The following is a 25,914-nucleotide window of genomic DNA, read 5'->3' on the forward strand; positions in this document are numbered from 1 at the left end:
TGTAACGTTCCACGGATATAACCACGAATGTTTCAAAATTTTTTGCAGTAAAGGTACATACACCATGGTTAAACGAGCCCCAGGTCATCTTACGTTCAAACCAAAACATACACTGTAAAAACGATTCAGAAACGTTCCTGGAAAATAATGGGCAGCTGATGTGCCCAATTTCTATCAGTAACATATCTTACGAAAACCAGTAACATTCCTGAAATTATCCCAGAAGCATCTTGTAAAATTCAGAAATCTTCACATTTGAAGCCAATTGTGATTCAGGAACTTTAAAGAATTTAATTAGGTATAAATAATATAACAACTTGGCAAGTTCCATAAGCAGTATGCAAACATGGCCGAAGACAACCAGAATTGCCAGCATTTCTTGCAAAGCAACGTCGTCCATGCCTATTTGCTCCCTTTGGGAGCTTAATCAGCATGGACGACCCGTAATAGAATAGATGCCGATTCACTATTAGAATCACTATTATTTATCAGTTAATTTTTATACTGGGAGCTAAAAATACTTTTCACAACAGTCAGAAGTCTGCATTCATGCAACTTGTAGCAATTCAGGAAACATTTTGACAATGATACTTGATTTTTCCAGGAAGTGGATAAAAACCATTGAAACACTGGAAACGTTACACGGAAATACTCAGTAACGTTTCGGAATTTTTTTAGTGTACGAATGCATTACTTGTGTAATTTTATTATCTAAAAACGTTATGTTTGTTAATTATGACTCATAACAGTTTAAAACTTTGCAGAATCCTAATTGGAATGTTTGAAAGATAATGGCTGAGCCCATCTTAATCCAGGATGACGAAAACAGCACATTTCCTTTCGATATTGATGCAGAAGTAAGTGGTTTTCTGCAATGAAGTTTCAAAAACAATGTCATTTAAAACTATCAAGTATTGTAGCAATGCTAATAATTTGCTATGAATGTAGTTCTACTTACTCAAAGTGTAGCATGATTAGCTAAAAAACTTTTTAAGTAAATTTCCAAAACGAAAAATAATAAGGAAATTAAAGATAATTGCAATAATACAAATGATAACAGAAGGTCCATACATTCTCTCTCCCTATAACTTTATTTTAAAGTTTAACTTCTACTTTAACAGCCTCACTTTGCAAGGCGATTTCAAACTTCGGGTAAAAACTTGGATGCGAGGTAGAGAACTTGATTGCAAGAAATAATCGCCTGGGAACATATAGTCACAATCGCAATGCTGACACGTTACATGCACACAAAGCCACAGACTGAAATATCGAAACAGACAACAAATAACGACAAATTATTGCACTTCACTTCCCACTACACTGTAAAAACGATTCCGAAACGTTCCTGGAAATTAATAGGCAGCTGATATACCCAATTTCTGTTAGTAAAACATCTTGCAAAATCCAGGATTGTTTCCCGATAAAAGTCAGTAACGTTTTTGAAATTTTCCTTGAATCTTTCTAAAGAATTGGGAAATCTCCCTGCCAGTCATTTCTCGGAAAGCTTCCAGAAAAAAATTTGTAGATTTAATGTAATTGATTAAAATTTTCATGAATTGCCAAGCAGGCTCTAGGAGCATTAGAGGAACTATGGTCAAAGCTATGCGAGAATTACAAATAAGAGCCAAGTATCTACCTCGACTGCAATTCCTGCGTGGCAAAGTTGTAGCTATCCAATGACTTATTCGTTCCCACTTGGGACTTCATCGATTTGGACGGGCCGTAATCGAACTTAAGCCGATGCATTTAATAAACATGCTTATTTAATCTTTAAACTTGTAGCAAAAATTATTTTCATAGCAGTGAAAAGTCTGCATTCATGTAACTTGTAGCAATTCAGGAAAATTTTTACGCGAAGATACTTGACTTTCCCAGAAAGTGGATAAAAACCTGTGAAATCCGAAAACGTTCCCCGGAAATAACCAGCAACGTTTCGGAATTTTTTTACAGTGTGCAGGGTCCTGCACACCTACCACTGCGCGTGGTTAAGCAGGTTGGATGCGGGCCCTGAAGACCTTTTTTTTTGTTTTCTGACCCAGTTCAGGAATCGAGCAACCCGTAATCCAGCACTCCCAGGTATATTGATTTGGAAGAGGAACTTGGAGGACTTTCTGACCTTGAGTAACGTGCCGCAGCCATCATCAATGAACACGTAGGCTCTTCAACTGGCTGGCATATGTCGAACTTAGGACCTTCCAGTTGCGAGCAGGGTTACCAGATTTAAGAACAGTAAATACGGGGCAAGCTTCTTGAAGTAATAAGGGGGGGGGGATTTTTGAGACGTCTATTCATGATAAGTCTGATAAATTCAATCGCAACAAAGCATTAAACTTCGCAAAATGTCGCCTATCAAAGTATAAAAATCGTTTTCATTGCGATTGATTGACGAAGATACGCAGAAATATATTTCTAGCATTAGTCAATGAGCAAAGAAGCAACCATATGGCTCCTCATGGTCTCCCACCAAAACAAAAACATACAAACCAAATCAAAACGAAAACAATTTTTGCGATTGCTGCCACATAATGATTTTCTTAGAGCTCATTATTTCACATTTTTTGTTTTACTTTAGTTTTTCCCCATAAAATAAAGTCTCGTTCTGTAAAATATTGTTATCAGCTAAAGTACGGGACTTTAGCCGTCCCGTAATAAAGTTCTCCGGGACGCGGGACAATTTTTCAAAATACGGGAATGTCCCTTGAAATCCGGGACGTCTGTCAATCCTGGTCGCGAGTCAGACGCCTTATCGATCAGGCCTACACGCGTAATAATGCATTGCACAAGGCAACTTTACGCTGCATTTTAGTTTTTAAGAAGGACTTAAAGCAGTTATTAAAAGTTATGGATTGTAGCCGTTATACCTGCGTCACCATGACAACACATCGACGGCCGCTATTAGCAGCTATACTGACAAGCTATCATCAGTCGCTGCTTTGTCGTTGCAATGAGTGAATTGCAGCAACTAGCCGCAACTTTAAACAATCGCCGTAAAACTTTCTTGAAATAAATCTAAAATGCTATGCGAAACTACAGGGAAACCTCAATAAGTAGTCGACCGGTTAAGTGGTCACTCCGTTTAAGTGGTCGTTTTTCTTTGGTTCCGAAAAGGTCTCATTCACAGTAATGTAAAATGATCCTCCTTTGCTGGTCACCAAATTTAATTTTACCCGGTTAACTAGTCACACAAAAATTGTTTTTTAAAATTCCTTTTCCTTATCGGATCTTAGAAACTAGTGTCGGACTTAGTTGAAAGGCTGTTTGATAGTCATTTATCCTTGAAATCTCGATCCTCCGTTCTGGTCGTTCAAAGCATACTTCTTGTTGTGACTCTGCCGAGTGCCAAGAGTATGAATCAAACTCCTTTCAGCAAGACATACAAAATCTGATACCTGGAGAAAGCTAGTCAGTATTTAACATCCGTTCAAGGAACTACAAACACAGAATTTAAAGCTTGATGTATGTTAGAAGAGATCATTCTTTTCCGTAAGCAACAACTTCATGAGTCAACATTGAAAGATTGTATTAATGTACCGTAACTACATTAAAATAAGTTGTTATTTAGTAACGTATAAGTAAGAGAAAATAAAACAAAGTAACTATCATTAGTATTTTTTCCCCTTTTTAATAGTTCTACTAATTTATAGACGTTGATTACATAAGCTATTGTTTTTCTCACAGCATTCTACTGCCATTCATGAATATTTGTAAGGCTTTTATTTTTCCTTAATTTCCAACTCCACATAAGTGGTCACTCCACATAAGTGGTCAAAAATTTTTTGGGCCCTTGAGTGACGACTTAACGATTTTTTACAATATTTTTGTATAATAAAGTTCTAGCTAAAGCCCAGAATCGTAGAATAAGTAGCGACACGTCGGCCATTTTGGAGCCAAACGATTTTTTCTTCCTACATCTGCTATGTTGAAGTAGCGTGTTTTGTTCTTGATTGTCATTTCTTATTAACTCCATCTTAATCCACAATCTAGAAACACCAAAACAAGGAAGCAAAACACAATACTTCATTATAGTAGCCATAGGAAGAAAGCGAATGGTGGAAAGGTCTGTACTGAAGCTACGATCTAGGGATTTAGTTATAGCCTGTTCTGTATCTGTCAGTGTCTGGCTTTGTGTGCTTATAGTGCGCAGGCATTATTCTTACTATCACAAGTTCTTAGAACATTTCTCCACAAGGTCTTCGGACACTTAGAACACTCTACGTTAAATCCCGGTTATCAGAAATTTGCCCTTTCAACTGCGCTTGCGCGCGGACTTAGCTGATTTCAAAAATCTTGCTAAAATTAATTACAAACATTTTAAATTTGTTAATAAATATGTGAGATGGCAACAGATAAAAATTAGAAATCACAAAACTTTCTCTGATTTAGTTTTTAGGCCTCGGTAAAAATTAGGTTTTGCGTCATAATTATTAATGGATTCGAAGTCTGATTTTGTATGAAAATAAGGCCATTTTCAGGGTGATATTTTTAAATACAAAGCCGAACCCTCAACCTAAATAAAAATTTATAATACTAAGCTGTTTACGCCTAACGTAAAATATCCGCAAAAGACAAATATCTATACTCATGTTCCAATCATTTTTGAAGTACACAACGTGTTATGCGTTTATGTTAAATAAATATTTCCAAACCAATAAATATTGAAGCGTCGTTTCTCTCTTTACATTACAAAGATTATCAGTTATTCATATAATATATCACGAAATCACTGTGAAAGTATTCTAATCGCATTCATTAATTTGTTGGGACTCTAGCTCAGCCTAAATATAAACAAGCAACACGAAATCTTAAAACAGAAAGCCCAAAAAGCTATGTCTGCGCGCAAGCGCAGTTGAAATGGCAAATTTGTGATAACCGGGATTTAACGTCTAGTACTTGGAACAGCTTACAGGATGTGACTGTATTGAACTCGCAACGGTTTCTTTGTAGTAAATTGCAAGGGAGTACTGTTCGTTTTCCTAAGCCGAGACTTAGCGCCAATTTGCGCATGCGTCAGGTCTGCTGTGATTTTATCAAAACAGGGAGGGAAACCCGAAAGTAAAAGGTTCAAAATAACGTGCTCAAAGACAGCAAGTGCGAGTGGTAAGTGCTCATCCTCAACCTATCGCCCCTTTTTGAAATGGAATCTGTCCAGAGTGGTAGTCTTTGCTTTCGAGAACGGACAGTATATACCCTTAAGAGGGCCAGTGATCTTTATTGGGAACTAATAAGTTGACTGGGATCAGCATAGCTGGGCCCAGTGCCTGTTGCTGGTTGCCACATTGGTATAGATATATATACTGGTTGCCACATTGGTATATACTCGAAGTCCCGAGGGACCGCCTAAAACGTTCGAGGTATTGGTAGTTCGAGTTATGGGAAGTTTCCACAGCAGTCTCAAGAGTTTGGGAGCTGATGAAAACTTCGAGATAATTGAATATTCGAGTTATAAGCTTCGAGATTCGACTGTATTTATATTTATCTCCGCTCCAAATTTGTACACGAAGTTTGGCATCACCCAACATTTCAACAGTGTTAATGCATCTATTTGGAATAAAACAGGATGGTAAAACTCTAAACTAATATTTTATTCAAAATTAAAAAATCATAATTAGAAAACCATTTTAAATCAATTATTACCCTTCCAACGGGCGTTGCCTCTATGCCAATATGAAAGGTTTTGCGTATTTCTTGGATACACTATTTCATACACATTACACTGTAAAAACGATTCAGAAACGTTCCTGGAAAATAATAGGCAGCTGACGTGCCCAATTTCAACCAGTATCTTACAAAAACCAGGAACGTTTTCCGATAAAAGTCAGTAACCTTTCTGAAATATTAAGAAATCTCCCCTATTAATGCCAGTCGTGAACCTTATAGAAAAATTAAATAGGTTTAATTTATTTGATTAGAACCTTCCTGATTTACCAAGAAAGCTCCAGAAATATTAGAGCAACCACAGCCAAGCTACGCGAAAATTGTAAGCAAGAACCAAACATATTCCTTGCCTGCAATTCCTGCCTCGCAAAGCCGTAGCTATCCAGTGACTTATTTGCTCCCATTGGAAGCTTAATCAATCCGGACGGGCCATTAGCAATCTAAAGCCAATACCCTTAATAAACACGCTCCGTCAATATTTAAACTGGTAGCAAAAAATATTTTTCACACCAGTGCAAGGTCTGCAGTCATGCATCTTTTAGGAATTCAGGAAACTTTTTTGCGAAGATACTTGATTTTTTGGGGAAATAGGTGAAAACCTCTGAAATCACGAAACGTTCCACGGAAATAACCAATAACGTTTCGGAATTTTTTTACAGTGTAGAGTTTTGGCATACCTCGGAGATGAACCTATTGAGCCCATCGCGCTTGTCATTTTGGATTATAAGTTGAGAAAATTTTTATGTTTAGTTAAGTTTATTAATCGAATAGCAACAGTATATCTGAGTGATACGTATGACTGTTTAAGCAAGTTCTTGTCACATCCGATTTTCTATGTTTTTATATGAAACTTTTACTATCTTAAAAGCACCATTTAAACATATTTCTAGGGTCTTTTCCTTAAGAAACATGCAGGGTAGACCGACCAGTGAATGGGCACCTAGGCGCATTTTCATTTCCAAAAATTCGTGGCAGGTAAAAAATTGTAGTATCTGCCACATGACAGTAAAAACGAATTAAATGATGTATGTATTTTTTTTTTAATGGATGATTTTTTTATGATTCTGTATTTTGGGGGGTTGCAATGAAAAAAAGTGCCCGACCCAGTGAAGGAACAACCCAGCCCGTGGATAAACACAGCATTTTCTAATCGTTTTCTTTCTGAAAATGGGTGGAAGGGAATTACTACTGCCAATTTATCTGAGACAAAAGTTTTAAAACTTAATTTTTCACAAAAAATTCGAGGTGTTCATTTACTAGTCGACCTTCCCTACAACTTAAGTATCTACATCACAGAAAATCTACTATGGGAAAAACTTACTTAAAAAGTCGCTCGTATCTCTCAGATGCAAAATATCAATTGCGCAGACTGCTACTGACGCTAAAAAAAATCAGTCAAGACAAAAAGTAGATCAATCTGCGTTCACGATAAAGATGGACCAGATCTTAAAAAAAAAAAAAAGAGAAAAAAAAAAGCGCCATTTCGCGACGCGAATTGCGTGTTTAGTTTTTGGATAATAACATAATTGCTGCCAAGCAGACAGTAAATGCGAATATTATTGGTTAATTTTTATTTATTATAGAAAAAAATTCCCAAGATTAGCCCCATAGTGCACACCTTCTGGCAACCTGTTTATTTTCTTCTGGGCCATCTTTTCTGCGAACGCAGAATAGGGGAGAGAGAAAAATAGTTAAACAACACACGTGCAAGCGCTATCTGGCGTAAAATTATAAACCAAAATTTCCATTTAGTGTCTCTCTTAGATACGCGTGCCCGTAGGAAGATTAATCTGATTTAAAGTTTTCTTGCCACTTTAGTTGACTTGAAATATAGTGCGAAATGTGCTATAAAATAAATTAGTGCAATATAGTATTTTAAGCAGTTATGTTCTTTTAAAATGTTATTGGTTTCTTGATTTAGTGCACAGAAATTCATACTATTAATTCTAGTCTGCAATGCTTTTTTGCCATGACAGTAGAAGACTGTGTAGAAATTATAGAATACCTGGATTATAATTATTATGCCTTCTGTAGCTTAGACCTACAACACTATGTACCAGTCACAATTACACTAGTAAGTATATCAATTATTTTTGATTAAATGAAAGAGTTTTATATTGAACAAATACATGAATGCTTAACTTCATTTAAAAATAATGTAATTATGTATGTTTTATTGGGTTTATTTTATATATTGCTGGTAAGTATAGTTATTTTGTTTATTTGTTGCATTTCTGAAGTTGTTGTGTAAACGAAACTGTGATTAAATGAAAGATTTATTTGCTACTGAAAACTGTTATTAAAACTCAGTTTTCCTGAGAAATATATTGAAATATATAGAAGTTAGAGGTTACATGATAATTACGCTTTCTGCAGCTGTACATAATTCATTATTTGTCACTAATTATTATGCTGATAATTTTATTTATTTATTTTTCTATATTTTTCCTGTTCTTTCAAAGAAAACAAAATTTTAAATAGTACTTAATTATGAGATTTTGCTATTCATAAACATTATGCTATGCATATACATTGCACAGTTTTAAAAAGTGCGAAATATATGTTAAGGAACGTAGAAACTGATGAATAATATTGTTTCCAACTTTTTTCTTCTCATGTATAGTTACTAATTGAATCCTGAACATAAAAATCGAAAATTTTGGAACTGAAAAACGAAAACAATTTAATGTTACTTTTAACTAATTTGTACATTAAACGAAATAACTACAATGATTATGGAACGTAGAGACGAAATTGGCCTTTCGGTACAAAATAACCCAGTAATCATGACAATGCACAATGACGTTTTTTTTTCCTAAAATCTGAAAGAATCACTTTCAATGCAACAAAAACAAGAATAATTTTTTGTAACGAATATTGTGCTACTTAAGGATATGATGTGGTAATATTAACTTAAATACAGGATGATCCTAAAGTCAGGACCAACTTTATAAATGAACAATTCAAAAACGAATGAAGACAAAAAGGAGCGGTTTGCACTGAATGAATCAAAAAGAAGGTGGACTTCGAGTGGCAATGAAACAAAAATAGTTATGTTTTCGACCAACAGATGGCACTATAGCTTTTCATTTCTCCATAATTCTTATAATACAGTTTAACTAAATGGGCTTTCTCAACTATGGACAGCCTTTCGATGCGTAGTATCTTCAACTACCATTACCTGCTTCCGTTGCTCCTTTTTATATCGTTTGTTGTTTTGCATGATCCTAGATCAGAAATCCGACAGCGCCATCTGTTGGTCGCTAACAGAACTATTTTTGGTTCATTGCCAGGCAAAACCCGGCTTTTTTTCCATCCGTTTAATGCAAACCGCATCTTTATTTATCTTTCTTCGTTTTCGAATTATTCATTTTTAAATTTGGTCCTGACTTTTGGATCACCCGGTATTTCTCAACACATGTGACTGAAGATTTTGGTACTTTTCCGTTAAAGGTGCATCTCTTGGTTGGGCTCACAATGGACTGTTCTAATGATGGGGATATTTCGTCCCTATCATGATATGAAAGGAAATACAATGATAAAATTTACAATGAAAAATACATGATATAATAAATGTTAAAGTTATAATGATTTATATTTTAAACTGATATTTTTTTATTCTTTCTTTTAGTTTTTGTGGCTTTTAATGCTATTTATTGCGCTAGGTGTGACGTCCAATTATTTGTAAGTTGAAAAGATATTTCTCAGTCTTCTTCTTTTCTTTATTATTAATGCATCTAATAAGAACGAGTTCCAACAATTTTCCCCGTAAAAATAAATAAATAAATGCTTTTCTTTTCTTTTTCTTTTTACTACCGCAACCAGTAGTTTTAGAGAAAAGTTCTCTCGAAACAATGGTATGCATTTGTATATGTATCCTAAATATTTCTGAAATCAATGTGAATTTTTTGATGCTCATTTCTTCTCATGCCACAAACGCTTAACAATTGCAACCTTTCAGTATTCGTACTTACTGAAAGTTCTTTGTTTCATTTTTGAAAAATATCACGGTAATTTTGACAGGCAACGCTCATGAAGATGTCCCTCGTATTCTATATCTTTTTTCTTTTCTTGCTTTCCCCCCCACCAATCTGACAGAAATGCTTTTCACCCAACAGTTGAAAGGGGAAAAAAGAAGGGTAATTTCTAAAGAATTAAAAACATTTTTCTATACTATTAACACTTTAGAATTCATTTGTGGAGAATTTCCCGCAAAACCATATAGTGTACTTAAAGCTTCCATTATTTTTAAAATTAAAATGAAAATCTATTCTTGACACGTAATTGAAATTTTCCGAACTTATATGTAGCTTGAGCATCCAGTGCAATTATGATATTATCTGGTTTTGATGGGCTGAACTTGAACAATGAAAATGTTTGGTATATAGTGTTGTTTGGTAGTGTAGTTCTAGATTTTCATTTATAGTTTCAGCAACCCTATGAAACTAAAAAAATTATTTCAGCCCAATATTTAACTAAGAAAAAACACGTTCTTTATAAAGTTGCAGTCAGTAAATAAATAAAAAAATTCAGATAATTTCTCCAGTCAAAGAATGCTTTTGAAAATTGAGTAAATCAACATTGCTCAAATTAAAATGCACCAAAATTTCTTATGTACTCGAAGTGATTGTATGAATTGTCAAACATAATTTCGTTATTTTATTGAAAACGTGTTTTTTTTTAATTCTTTTTTTTTTACAGTTTGTGTCCTGCATTGTTCACTATTTCTAACCATTTAGGGCTTTCACAAAATATGGCTGTATCCTTTTTGCAATATATTTTTTGATTGATTGATTGATTGATTAAGATTGCGCTTAAAAACATATAGAGCTCCGTCTAGGAAAGCGACGCATCTCAAAATTTGGGAAAAAAAGAGCTAGCAGTTTATACGAAATCTAAATTTAGTGATCTTTCTTGCCACAAAACTCGCACAAATTGAACTCACATTTCTGGTGCGTAGTGGCGTGAAAACGATATAATCAATGATGATAAATTATCAGTATTTAATAATTTAAGAAGATCGAATTAAGAAGATCAAAGTATGCGTCATTAATTTAGACAGTAAAAACTAATCAGTAAACATCCCAATATAATTTTCGGCAAGTAAGGTAAAATTTGTGACAAAATCACTTAAAACTACTATTGAGCAAAACTTTGATTTGCTCCAAAGCTGTTTTTTCCCTGAAGTTGTGTCACTTTCCTAACCGGTGTGCAATATCCTTAACGATAATATAAACTCTTAATTTTCTTGTTATTGCCGATTTGATTTGCACAAAAGATCCATACCGTGTTTTACATATTCTAAATTTCACACAATTCCTTAAAAAGTAGAGTTAAGTCGCTCCCATGAAGATTGATAACGGTGGTTTCTAAGATTGCACATGAAGCGTTTAAACGTTTCGAAAACATTTCAAAAGGTTTACTACACCGCTGACAACCATTTTAAAATATTCATGAAACGAAATGAGCTGCCTAGGTGATGATTGATTTGCAATTTATGTTTGGAAAGATGAAGGAAAACTTTCTTTAAGCTATACTCTTATTATCAGACCATGGTCTCACTGAATACGCTAACGTAAGTATTCAGTGGGGCCATGATCAGATCAACAGGTCAGATAATCTTAAACCAAAATCCACAACGCAAGTGATCAGTGTGGCACATTATTCTTTTCAGCAGAGTTTGCTATTAGCGGTTCGCAATTTAGGCTTAGTAACAGTTTGAGATCATTGGAAACGAGGATTCTGCACCTTTCCACCGCAATTTGAAGCATACGACGCATAAAACATTATTGGAAAATAATAAAATGATACTTTTTGAGTATTATTATTACACTTAAGACATTTTGATAAGTGGAGAAGTCCACAGGAGCGCTCGATTTTTTTTAAAAATCCTTCTAAGATCGGTGTGTCCCGTGCCTCAAACGAGCACACAATGCGGTACTTAATTGCAAAGGACGAAGCTTGAGTTCAATCTTTCTGAAAGTACTTCATTACGAAATTTTATTTTGTATGTAAAAAATTTATTTCAATTCAGATTTTTGTTAAAGCAGTTAACTTTCCTTATCGAAAATAAGGGTGTAACGTTATTAGCGTTTGGAAATGCTTCACCAGACATCTTTTCATCTGTAGCTGGTCTACACAAAGCATCAGCGGAGCTTGCTGTAGCGAGTTTAGTCGGTAAGTCTATCTGAATGTATTCCTATAATTTCATGTATATATTACAAAGTTTTAACGATGCTTACTTATCAAGAACAGAATTTTGCTTTCTAAAACCGTTATTTGAATCACTTCTTTTTTATCTTCAGCGTTCAGACAAAAATTAAAAATCCAAAACTCTGAGTTTTTGACAATAACAGTTTAAAACTTTGATTCGTTATGAGAAACAGCAAAGCTTATTGAGTCGACCCCTAACTACTGCCTTAGAACAGGAATTAGTAAACGAAAGAAGCAATTCCAATCATTTGCTCGTTTGCTCAAACGCTGAGACCAAGACCGAAAGTCATGTGATTGTGACCCAAAGTCATGAATAGTTGGTACGTTTCGTGTGATACTATCAAAAGAAACCTGATGGTTTTAAAACCTGTTACCTGACTTGGTATCTTTGCATCACGAATGGAAGTCTTCTCTCCCTCCATTTCATCTCTTCTCAATGACTGCCACAGTAGGTTAAATTCTTCAATCTTAAAAGTGTTTAGATCAGGAATGAACAAATTGGAAATCCTGCAAAACTTAAGCAGTCCTTCACACATGTTTTATGGATTGATTGATTTTTGATTGATCGCACACCACATGCTTTAAATTTCTTCCCAAATAAGTGTTGAAGGTCGTTTTTGCTCACACATTAAGTATAAAATTGGCTCGTTTTCATAACCATATCATTGCACTCTAGCCATTCCTATGACTGGACATATGTTCTCCACCCACATCGTCATCAATGCGGTGATTTTAATTCGACTGCTGTTGAGCTGGTAGTCAACAATATGCTTGTAAATTTTACAGTACGAGAAGGTCTGTTTTCTTATTAAGAGAGATTGTAAAAATGTGTATATGTATCATCAAACTAGTTAATGGGTTAACATTAAAGCAACACGTTTTGAGTGAAAACATTTATTTTCGCCGGAAAGGGAATACTGGAACGAGGTTCCGGTGTCAGTATCAGTGCTGCGGAGTTGGTCTGATTTTCGGGTAAATAAGTCAGAGTCGGAGTTGGGAGTCGAAGGTTAAAAACGCCATTAGTCGCCCGCAAGTCCGCCAGTGCTTGAGGAGTCGGAGTCGGACTTCTTTTGGGGCTGAAGTAGTCGGAGAAGGGCCGTATACAAGGGAGGGGTTCTTAGGGTTCAAACTCCTCCCGAAAAGTTCGATTTGACATTTAAATGTTCCTTTACATTTAAAAATTTCCAAAAAATATTGTTCCAAAACTCAAATGTCTTTCATATGTATGTTAATTGCATAAAACGCTTTCATAATAGATAACCCGACGACTTTAACATTAGCTCAAATAGCGCAAAGCTCCGCATGAAAGTTTTAAAACCCTCCCCGAAATTATTTTCTGGTTATGTGGCCCTGAGTCGGAGTCGAAACCTCTAAAATTCTTGGAGTTGTAGTCGGAGCCGGAGTTGGTCATTTTCCCTCCGACTCCGCAGCCCTGGTGAATGCGCATACTGCAGTGCTAAGCACATAAGTCGTATCTGCAGCTGCGCTCAAAATGAGAATTAGCTTGTAAAAATATTACGCCTCCATGTAGATTCCTCAGATTACACTTCTTCAGATTTTTTTTAAAAATATTTTCCATTCACAAATGACCACAAAACAATATATATACGTAAAATACGTTATAAACAGCCACCTCGGGACAATAACTCAATTTTGATAAGCAGCACAAATGTGACTTTTGTCCTCAGCAAGGCGGCATAGAGTCAACTGCAGCTACAGAGGTCTGTTAAGCACTAGCGACTGTTTTCTAAAGTGTGTAAAAAAAGTATTTTTTGTCTCCTGGCAGAGAAACCGAGGTTGAAGTTTTTTGGGTCCAAAATCCACCACTACAGAATGCAACACTTTCCTGAGTCGAGATTCAAACAATTTTATAACACTTCACGTCTTTCTCTTCAACATTTTTTTTCTTCACCTTCACTAACATTAAATGCAAAATCTGTCAAGAAATTCATTCATTATTTACATCTACTTTTTAAACTTACAGTGCTGGCCAAATTATTAGACTAAGACTGTTTTAAAATCAAATTCTTTATTGATTACCTAACTATAGACGCATTAACGAACAGTGAAATAATTATCTAATACTTAGTATGCATTCCCTTGATGAGCATTTTAAGTCTTCTTGGCATACTTTTCACAAGGTTTACACCATTTCTTAACTTTTTAAAAAAGGAGGTAAAAATTGTTTGTACTGAATATTATATATACTCACATACACATACTCACTAATTACCTAAAACTAACTTTAAATATAACAGAACACACTAATAAGAAGAACTAGTGAACTGTTTCAGCTGATTGAGGTTATGTTCCTGGTAGGTAGATAAACAAAGAACATAAACAAAGCAGACAGCGCTACCACCTGCAAACATTAAATTATGCTAAAATAACGTAATAATCAGTGTACAGTACGTACTGTACTTTAACAGTAAAATAAATAGTATTTTAGTACAAATAGTGTACAAAAAACAAAAAAAATCTTTAGTCTAATAATTTGGCTAGCACTGTAAACTGGCCAAAGTTAAATCTTGCTCCCACACACACACACACAAAAAAAAAGAGTTAAAAAAAATTAGTTAGCTGCATAAAGTAATTTCAATTGTAGACAAACTGGTAAAAGAAAATACAGATTTTTAAAAAACGAAGCTCACTATAATAGTATTCATATAATTTTTTAGTAATGAAATTAAACTTATAATCCTGTTATGTTTCCTATCTGATTTTAGGAGCTGGCGTGTTCGTGACATCTGTAGTAGCGGGTTCAGTTTTTATGACTGGGTCTTTCGACCTGATGGTTAGGCCGTTCCTGAGGGACATTGCATTTTACATGATGGCCATCAGTTGGGCGTTTGGACTATTTTTTACAGGAAGAAAATATCTTTACCATGGCATCGGTGAGTTTATGGAGAAATAAAACTATTTGTAGTAAATGAATTAAATGAATCAATAACCCAACGTTTTGAAGCACAAAAATGGCAAATAACTGCAGACACGTGTTTTGGTGTTACAAGTAACTCCTTTTTCAACGCAAATAAGTGTGAGCTTCTGGATGAAAAGTCATCCGAAGACAGCAACACAGTGGAAAATACCAAAAAAATGGAATTTGACAAAACAAAAAGGACAAAAATGACACCTGGAGCCGAAATTTATTATACAGTGGTGGTAAAAAAAATTGCATCACCCGCGCCGCAAAGGAGAGGAATATCATCCCGACTACACACAACACACAGTCAAGCATCCCGTATCCCAGATGATTTGGGGATGTATTTCTGATCAAGGAGTTGGTGGGCTTCACTTTGTGCAAGGAACAGTAAACGCCCAGGTGTATATTATTGGCATTTTGGAGGAGAAATTTGCTTCCTACTATCCGGGATCACTTTACTTCAGTTCCAAACGTAATTTTCAAGGATTACTCTGCTCCGTGCCGTAGGGCAAAACTGGCAAGTAACAACTTAAAAACCTTTATCCTGCCATTAGACTTAAATTGACATGTGTGGTTAAGTAATTTCTTTTTCTCTAAACTCACACGCAGGTTCAAAAATAGAAAAATGAGCATAGGGTCAGCAGTTTGCCTTGGCCCGGAAACAACTCCGATCTACGTAAACAATTATCGGATTCCTGCAGTTAAATGCTTATTTCATAAATTTTGCAGAATTTCACATACATTCATCGTTAATCGGTTGACCAAAACTTCTTACATAATCCCATTGTTGTGAAAATGCGAGGGGATGCAACTTTTTTTTACCAGCACTGTATACACTGATTATTCTTCGGATGACTTTTCATCCAGATGCTCACTCATATTTGCGTCGAAAAAGGTGGTCCTTGTAACACCAAAACACGTGTCTGCATAGTAATTTGCTTTTGTGTTTTAAAACGTTTGTTAATTGATTCATTTAATTTTTAGAACAAAGGTATTTATTCTGTTTCTTATTGTATTTGTAACTAATGTAGCCAACAACAACTGCATAAACAGAGGTAATACTAAAATTATGAAATTATCAGCTTTTATTAATACAAACTAAAATAAAACGTGATTGTTTAGTTGCGAAGCGAGACGCAATGACAAGTTTAGCAACTACATATTTGTTATTTATTTACCAGTATAGTCATGAGGTATAGCTTGACCACGAAAAGGTGGCGGATGATCTTGAAGTAGAAACACCATTTGTATCATTTGTAATAGGTTGTTTATTATTATTTTGGAATAGATAAGATTAGCGAGACCATCCCTCTTTCTATTCGGTGCTTTCTGACAGATTCTACCTGTTGATACAAATGATGTTTCACTTCAAGGTCATCCGCCTTCTTTTCGTGGTCAAGCTTTACAGAGTCCATCCATTCTTCTGTTGATTCAAAAATTCGAAATCGCAATAGTAGGAAAGTTTTCGATTTTTCAATTTTATTTTTATATGATAGAGTAACATGTATGAACATCATAGGTGAAAAAATTTTTGCGATACGATAAGTATTTTTTTTTCAAATTAATTTTTAAAGTTCAAGCGCTTGTGACGTCAAATGGCACAGGAAGTGACGTCATGCGTTCTTCCGCGGCGGGAGAAGCCGAAGGACGTGCAGTTGACTTCGAAGACGAAATGTAAGGCATACCTCCTCGCATTTCTGGAACATTAAAAGTCTCATCCTCTCGGAAATATTCGAATACCACCATTGATGTTGCTTGAGGAAGATTAGATTGTGCTTTTTAACGAATCCGGCCTCCATAGTGTGTTCAAAAGGATTATTGAATTTCTAAAAAATAAAAATATCAGCGCGCTCAAAATGTCCGTAGCGAAAACAAGGGATCTTCGGTGGAAGGCTGCCCTTTAGTGCCCTGTGACGTAAACTCGTGACGTTTCAAAAGAGCGCACTTTTGCGCGTGGAATTTTTAAAAAATCATTAAAAATCAATCACGGTGTTTTAAAATTCGGCGATGGTGAATTTTTTAGTTTTGAGGGTCAATTAACAATATCCACTAGTCAAAATATGAACATTTAATAGGTTGCAACTTCCCTATTAAAAATTTTGAAACCATATTTCGCAAATTGTTTGCAGTGAAAATTGATTCCTCTTTTCATTGCAAAATATATTTTTCAATAAAACTGAAAAGAATTTATCACCAAATACGTATTTTTTAGTAAAGATTCAAGCTGTTAAATGAATTTTACACCAACTGAGATTTTAAGCTGAATAAATTTTGCACAAAATTTTTCTTTTAAATGATTTCTAATATAAACTTAAAACTAGATATTTTTACAATAAAAATTCTTGGTTGCTTAAGCATTTTTGTATAACGCAATACTCGATGCTTTAATGGGGTCGTTTCCAATATTTTAAAATTATTTTTTTTTTCTGAAAGAACATGCTTAAAAACATAGGATCTAGCCATTTTTTAAGTAATTTGTTTAAGTTTAATATTTTTAAAAAATTACTTAAATCGGTGATCTTTCATTGTTTACATTTCTTGCCGATGACATCACAAATGATGAAATGCCATCTTTGTTGCCATTCACTGAGCAAAATATTTAATTGCCTTCTTTACTCACATGTGTTGGCAATGATATGGTTGATAGCAAGCGTAGAGCGCAATTTTAATTCGCTTCTTGATTATCATAACGTGGAAACGCAGTACAAAGATGCGCCAAAAAGCATCATTTGTGACGTCATCTAGACCACGCCTTGTTTGAAAAATCTGACGTTTTAAAAAATTAATTAAAAAATAACAGTTAGGAAAATGAAAGAATTTACTGGGTCCATGTTTTTTTTTTTTTTTTTTTGCTTATTCTATCAATTTCAGTGAGTAAAAGTAATACTTTTGACTGAAGGAAACAACCCCATTGCCTGTTTCAACTCATGCCACTTGAACAAGTGTAGAAAATACAAGGTTAGCAGCAAGGTAGCTTCCGGTAGACATAAGGAGAAAATCTCCAAATCGAAATTTTTATGCAACGATACTTTTCAATCATATGTACAACAATAATTCCTGTATGTGATTTCTCTAAAAACTACATTGTTTATTTAGAAGATTTCATAGAATACTTTTCAGGTAAAAGGTTCGAAAATACATGTAATTTCAGACACGGCAAGTACTTCAGGGTTGTAACCCGCATCATCAGATTTGTAAAACTCCGGTAAAGCTATTTCAGTTTCCATTCTAATGTATCTGTTATCACAATAAATAATCAATGTACATTCTTTGTAATGAAGACACAGAAAAACTCTTACACATTTAAAAGTTATGAAAGCTTTAATAACTCAGACTTTACTTCATAGAATGAATTGAGGTATTGAGCAGCAAAGGAATGTAAGTAGATCTTTTATACAAGGCCCGATTAAGATGTCCAGAAGCCCTGGGCCAGGTACTTTTTAGGGCTCCCTGCAGTCAAACATTATTTTTAGCCATTTGGGGGGCCCTAAGAAACTGGGACGATTGGCCAGGGCCCAGCTGGTCTATCTAGTAATCAGGCCCTGCTTTTACCTTTAAAACTTTTGAGTGAAAGGCGCACTAAAATCAAACCTCAAGAAGGCTTTTAAGTTTTTTCTGAACCATGTAGCAGCGACTACTAGGTTAAGTCTTACCATCTCCGAAACAGACACAAATGCGAGTTTCTCTTACCTTTAATACTGTCTCCAAATGCTTAACTTTGGCACGTACACCCCTTTGCTTTTGAGGTGCTTCAATATTGTTTGAAGATTAATCGTTAATTGAAATGAAAAATACGCTTCTTTTTGCAACAATGTTTGAAGAAAAACCAGTAGAACACAACGATTTATGACTCTAATATTCACAATCATTCCCGCTGTCCTTTATTTCTTTCAAACGACCGATCAAATTTCTACATTATTTATTTTTTATTGAACGCGGACGGCAATGAGAATTATTCTAACAGATACATTCTAAATTCATAATTCAATGATAATTTTAAAGAACTGTTGTCCAAGGTGCCTTGGCATTTGAAGGAAGTGTTGCCCATAAAAAAGTTTGTATCGAGACAGAAAGAATGCAATTCCACGCGCAAATGAGTGGGTGCAGACCTTTTAGAATTATGTCTGCACCTTTTTATAATTCTGGCTCAGACTTGTTAAAGTTCTTGTTAGACCTCATGAGAATTCTGGCACAGATTTATTAGAATTCTAGTTAGACCTAGTAAGTTAGAACTAATTCTAATAAGGCAGAGCAGTCCGCTGCTTGGAGTGGCAAATTCCAAAGAGAAGCAATTTTTGCTTTTTATACTTTTTTTTAAAATCATACTTCAGAAATAAAACATCGACAAATGTTTACTTTTCATTGCAAGGGCTTCTAATTATAAATTAAATATTTTTTCTACCTATTTCTCATAAAAATGCAATATTTTCGAAGCGCAAATAGATAAATCACTTGATAAGGTGTCACAAAAGATAGGCGGCGAAAGAGCTTAAAGAGTTGGGTTTTTTAAAGTCGAGAAATATTTGATCTTTCTTCAATAAAGGAGAGGGGAGGGGCAGATTTCAAGTCAGCTAATGAGTGGCAAAGAGCTAAATTTCGGGCTTATGCTCAGAAATATTCCTTCAATTTCTGCTTCATATAGTTTAACAGTAGGCTTGAAATTTTGGAGAATATAAATATCAAACAACAAATAAATTTAAACAACCGTAATTTCTGTTTTTCATAATAACGTTCTAGAAAACAATTTCCTCATTGCAGTGAGTAGGGTTTTGCGTAGCAATGGGGTTGCTTCCTTCAGTCAAAAGTACTACTTTTAGTCACAGAAATTGATAGAATAAGCTAAAAGAATTACATGGAGTGGGAAAAGACTTTCACTTTCCCAACGCTTAATTTTAAATTGATTTTTTCAAGTGCCCGATTTTGAAAATAAGGCGTGGTCTTTATGACGTCACAAATGATGTATTTTGGCGCATCTGTCTACCGCATTTCCCCGTTATGATAATCAAGAAGTTAATTAAATATTGTGCTATACGCTTGCTACCAACCAAACTTGCCGTCACGTGAGAGTAAAGAAGCGAATTAAATATTATTCTCTGTGAATGGCAGCAGTGAATGGCATTTCATCATTTGTGATGTCATCGGCAGAAGCGTAAACAATGCAAACAATAAAAGCGCACCAATTAAAGTAATTTTTAAAAAATATTAAACTGTGTCAAATTATTTTTTTAAAAAAAGGATAAATTCTATAGATTTTAAGCATGCTCTTTCAGAAAAAAATACTTTTAAAATTTTGGAAACGCCCCCATTAGCAAGTGTCAAGGAGCAGCATTCGTGATCTCGAATAGGTAAATATTGTTATATGCGCAGTCATTGGAATCCTTGCTCTAAGATCACTAAGGCTTTGTTTATAAAGGCATAATTTGCTTCAGGGGAAAAGATTTTTTTTGCTCTTTCCACCGAACCAAAGTCTACGTTTTTTTTTAAATCAAAGGCTTTGAAGCGTTATTTCTATGATTCCCATTATATGCTTTCATTTCAACAAAGCTTTTAAATTAATGCATTTTTAATGATGCAACAGAATTTCCTTTTAACAATAGTTCACTATGTTTTTGCACTAACAAATTTTTGTTATTGCTGCTATTTTTAAGAAAGAGTACTTATGCTTGGAATTAGAAAAAATAATTATAATTCAATAATACAGTGATAATTAATGAAATCTTTTATACATGATACTAAGAATCATTCTTGATCAGAAAAGTTTTAAAGAGCGGGGATATAGTATGCAGTAATATATAACATTTGAAACTGGAAATAAAATAAGAAGTGACGATAAAAAGAAATTCTAATTTATAATTTAAGATATCAGGCTTCTAATAATGACAAGTAGAAAAATTATACAAAAAATTTAAAAGTTATCTTTACTAATAATAAAGCTGAAAGACTGAATCTCTGTCTGGATGTCTGTGACGCGCATAGCGGCTAGACTGTTCAGCCGATTTTCATGAAATTTGGCACAGATTTAGTGTGTAGCATTTCCACCTCGAAGCGATTTTTCGAACATTCGATTTTGTTCTTTGCTATTATAATTTTAAGAACATTTTACCGAGCAAATAATTAAAACGTGGACGAGCAAATTACCATAACGTGGACAACATACTACCATAACATGGGCGAGCAAATGCATGTAGCAAATTGGCGAGAAATTCATCATCCATTATTTGTAAATATACAGGCTAAACAAATGTCCTTTAAATTTTCTACTACGTGCAAAGCAGTGCGGGTACCGCTAGTCTAATATTAAGGTTGATAAAATTGGTATTAGTTGATGCAGTTTTTATTAAACTAATTTAAAAATTGAGCTAAAATAAATTATTTTTTCGCAATGCAAATGAACCATAGGCGGATGAAATAGAAGAGGGGGAGCAACAAATCTCCTTTTCTTACAGTTGACAGCACTTATTAGATACTACTTTTGTGAACAACAAAGATTTAGTATTAAAAGTCATGTCGTACGACTAATATTACATAGTTTTTTCTTTTTTAAATTTTTATTTTTTAGAACTTTGCAGGTTTGACAGTTGTTTTCTTGTTCAATGTACTTCTTTTACAAAAATCTGGTGTTTAATCTATCATTTCAGGGTTTGTTCTCTTGTATTTTGTGTACATACTTGTCGTGTTAGGAAGTCGTTACATTTATGTCACCAAATTGAAGCAGAAAGATAAAAAAAGTGAAAAAGAAGAAATTAAAAGCAAGGAGATAGAAAAATCTGGCGATAAAGAAAATCCTGAAAGTAAGGAATTGGCTTTTTTTTTTCTTTTTCCTTTTTTTAAAAATTTCTTTGTAATTTATTTCGGTTATTTTAATTTCAGTTTGCGTTCAGCTATTTACGTTCATTATTTCATTTTTTTCCTTTTAACTGCAACGAAAAAAAAACACACTATTTTTGGAAAAAATAATTTTGAAAGAATAATAGTTAAAAAAACCATAATCTTGTACACGCATTAGAAGTTGCAATCGAAATATCATAATACTTAATGAATTTTTCATTTATCTAAGAGAAATCTTAACATGAAAAGCCAATTGTCCGTGGAATGTATGACGCAATGACAATAGCTGTTAACCAGAGGTCTCGCCCGGAGAAAAGTTTAGTTTTAAATGAAGGAAAAAGTTTGGAAGGATTACAACTAGTTGTCACACACAATCCCCACTAAAGGCAAGAAATATGAGATTTTAATGGGTTAAACATGAAATGCTGCTTTGGTGACAAAAATATTGCAGTAATTATAAGTGAATATTTGACTACAACTGTATGGGAACAGTTTGAGTACCAATATTTTCTGAAGAAAAAGTATGGTGTATTATGAAACAAAATAGTGAAGGATTATATTTACTCATAATAAGGAGTATAAAACATGGGAAATATAAGATATGGTACTTTCAAAGCTAAAGAAATTGAATGTTGTGTTGACGTCCGAAATCTGAAATTGCAATGAAATCGAATATGTTAAAAACATAAAAACACTATTAGTAGGCTTGCCAGACGTCCCAGTTTGACCGGGACAGTCCGAGCTTTCAGACAAAATCCCTTTGTCCCGGCAGGTTTACGGTTTATTTCCCGGAAAAAGATTTGATTATATGACCAAAAAAAGTGAAAATGATTAACTGTGAAGGATTGTTTTGGGTAATTATACTTTGTCATTTGAAACACAGGCTTGTAAAATTAATATCGAATCAGCGTGTGAGGATTTTTACAACAACATTAAAACCAAAAAAGAGTTTCTAAAAAAAAAAAGTCCCATCGAATGAAAAATACATGTAAATATTGTTCAAGTTTTTATTCCTCGTTCAAATTATTTCTTCTTGCTAAAGTAACTAACAAGTATTGCATGTAAGAAAGAAAATGTTTAAATTTAACTGCTAGTGTCATTCATTATTACCCCTGGTTTAGGCTAAATAAGTATTTTTTCATAGCATTGAGAATGAACTACCCTCTAAAACATGCTAAAAACCAACCAGTGGTTTGTTCCCTTCAGGGGTGTTTCTAATCCGAAGTTTCTAAAACTTTTGGGCTGACAAGCTCATTCTAAAGCTGGAAAAATATTTAAAAAAAATAAATAAAATAAAATGTTTATTTTCAATAGTTTTTATTAGCATATTTCAATAGTTCTTACGGAGTGGGGGGGAGGGTATTCAGGTGTCCCGGTTGAACATTTCAGAAACCTGGCAAGCCTAACTATAAGGAGCTTGGAGCAATGAAAAGAACATTTTCAATTCTGCACTTTTTAATATGTCACAAACCGATGTAAGGACGAAAATTACACTAAAGCTTGTCAATTGAAATCTCGCCGATGGTTCAACATGTGATTTTATGAAAAGTACGGCAACTGGCATTGAATTTGGCACCAAATATGGCGGGATATTGCCAAAATGTCATCAAATAAGACGTCACTTCCGCATTTTATTTCTGATTAAATTCCTCTGTTTTAAGCTGAAATTGTAGTTCCAGCACATCGAAGAAAGCATATTTTCAACTTTAAAAAGAAAAACAAATAAATAGCTTGAAATCTTAGCGATACTTCAGTGTTGTTTTGTTGTCAACCCGTAATATGTTTTGCATTTCTGTAACAGAGTAAGAAAATTTCCTTAAAATTGGCAAAAACTATATTTTAGTTTTTATTTTAAAAAAATGATAAAATTTTTGCCTTAACTGATATTGCAACGTTCTGGAATGTATTTTCTTAGCGTTATTTAAAAAAAAACATATTTGAACATTTTGTTCTGAAGTACACGATGGAATTTCACACTATTTCAAAAACATTGTGTACCTTATGTTTCTTAATAAATTTGGTACAATGTTCTGAAAAGAAATTTTTTAAAGGATGAAATTGTATTTCTTAACTACAGTAGAAAATACAATTTGGAACATTAAAACATTATGGTTCATGTGTAATTTTATTGTATTAGTCAAAGAAAGTCAAAATCCCGAGTGCGACACATTCGGAACAGATTCGGAGCACATTTCAACACGCTTTCGTTTTAGTGGTGTTACAAATTCTGTAAATAATAATTACTTTTGTGATTAATTTGTTGTAATCTGGCTAAATTTGGTGTTTATTCCTTTATCTTTCTTCTAAAATTGCCTTAGTAACGTAACCTGTAAATAGTTTCATGTAATGAATATACAACCCCCCTTACATTCGAATGAAGTACAAGGTCCCTCCATTTCTGAATGATAAGATTTGTGAATGAATAAAAAAAAAATGAAAGGAAGCTTCGGGAACCACCTGGAATATTTAAGAGTTCTCTTTCGAGGTTTATAAATAGCCATGCCGCGTGTTCAAAGTCAGACTGGTCTGAGCGGTGGGCTGGAAAGTGTGAATTTGCCTTTGCGCTGTGTTTTTGCGTATTTCGATGTAAATACGTGTGTGACCGTTGCGTTTAAAGTGTTAATTGATATTTGCCTAATTGCTATGGTTAATTTAGCAGTTGCTAAGGATATTTCTTGTACATAGCTGTAAATAAATCTCCTGTGTTTTCTCAAGAACTGTGTCGTCATTAAAGTATCCGACTGCGTTAAAATCGACATTTTCGATGAAATATTCGTAGTTGTTTTTATGATTTCATTTTTGTAGTCTGATTCATTAGCTTTCCAAAATTGTCTTAGTTTTTACTCTACGTGAATTACAACTGGAGTTATAGCTGTATTATTACAGATTCGTACACTGAACTCCAGAACGGAAGTTGCATTTAAACGCGTTTTCTGAAGAACGATATTTTTGAAGAAAGCGGTCTACTGTAACAATGATATCTCAAAAAGTTATTCGAATATTGATGTGAAATTTTCTGGGATAGTTCTTTGTAATATGTGGATGTTTTCCTCTAAAAGCTAAGCTTAATTTCATTTTTAAGTAATATTTTCATGCGGATAAGTTTAAACAAAGGCGTTTGTTTCCGCAAAAAATACCAGTATAGGAACTTTGTTCGGCTATATTTCAGTACTTTAAAAAAAAATAAAATAAAACTTTTAGAGCAAAACACACATTAATGTCATACAAATGTATTACTACAAGGGTTTGTGTGTGATTAGAACCAAATTTTGTCCATAGCTGTTAGCGTAAGACACGTTTTCTCGCTATTTTTCTTCAAATTTGTCCATTTTTTAAAAAAATAATATTTTAAAAGCTTGTTTTTACATTTTTTTCATAGTTTTGAAACATATGTAGTTAAAAAATAACATTTAAAAAAGTGTCCAGGTTATTTTTCAAAAAAATGTCGTCGAACGCAGTCGGATACCTTAAAGAATTTCTTGAAGTGGCTGAACTCGTAACAGTGGAATATACATTCAGAAAACATTTAAATACACATTCAGGAAACGAACTCTTTTTTTTTTTTTTCTGAGTTTAAGTGTACTAAACGTGTTTTAAATGTGTACTGAGAATTTACTGCGTAGCTTCAAAAGTTTAAATCTCTTACAATTGATATAATATACCAGTTGTTGTAATAAAACTTTACTCAGTTTCTAGTTTTTGTAATTTCTCCATGAGTATGTGAAGCTGAATTTCTGTTTCTTCCTCTTTTGCAGCAAAGGAAGATGACACGCGCAAAATAAAAGGATTCAATTATGACGATGATCTAGATGCAGCTGCAGTAGTTTTAAAAGGTAAGACGAGTTCCTCCCTCTTGTCAACATTCCAGAAAATACGCTTAATTCCCTTACGTAGAAACTAGTGGTACCCGCACGGCTTTGCCCGTAGTTGAAAATTAAAAGATCATTCGGTTTGCCTGTATATTTACAAATAATGGATGACGAATTTCTCGCCAATTGGCTATGTTCATTCGCTCTCCCATTCCACGCAGTGGCATAGCTACAGTTTCTGCCGCCAGGGGCGGTTCCTCAATTTGCCGCCCTTTTTGATGGGAAATAGTTGACTCATTAAAGAGTCAAAAGTATTTTAATAAGATTTTAATAAACAATAAAATAAACTTTTTTTTTCTTCTTTTTTTTTCTTGCAGAAGAAAAAAAAAGGAATTCAGAGCCCCACCGAAACATTCCAAAAGTTAAGTCAAAATTTGGAATTTTAAGCAATTTTTAGTAACGCTTATAAAAAAGATAGTTAGAGCT

The 25,914-nt window shown here is 34.0% G+C and overlaps 1 protein-coding gene across 1 annotated transcript in view; it reads left to right on the forward strand.

The window, feature by feature from the left end:
- The first annotated feature begins 761 nt into the window (after window positions 1-761).
- Window positions 762-25,914, forward strand: part of LOC129228067 (mitochondrial sodium/calcium exchanger protein-like) — a 54,520-nt gene continuing 29,367 nt past the window's right edge. Inside the window, exons 1-8 of the mRNA XM_054862702.1 lie at window positions 762-857; window positions 7,577-7,729; window positions 9,287-9,339; window positions 10,357-10,414; window positions 11,730-11,832; window positions 14,595-14,762; window positions 21,430-21,582; window positions 25,375-25,452. Coding sequence (XP_054718677.1) covers window positions 792-857; window positions 7,577-7,729; window positions 9,287-9,339; window positions 10,357-10,414; window positions 11,730-11,832; window positions 14,595-14,762; window positions 21,430-21,582; window positions 25,375-25,452 — 832 coding nt within the window. The 5' untranslated portion in view covers window positions 762-791. The remainder of the gene's footprint in view (window positions 858-7,576; window positions 7,730-9,286; window positions 9,340-10,356; window positions 10,415-11,729; window positions 11,833-14,594; window positions 14,763-21,429; window positions 21,583-25,374; window positions 25,453-25,914) is intronic.

This window comes from Uloborus diversus, chromosome 8 (assembly GCF_026930045.1).
Source record: "Uloborus diversus isolate 005 chromosome 8, Udiv.v.3.1, whole genome shotgun sequence".
Classification (NCBI taxonomy): Eukaryota; Metazoa; Arthropoda; class Arachnida; order Araneae; family Uloboridae; genus Uloborus; species Uloborus diversus.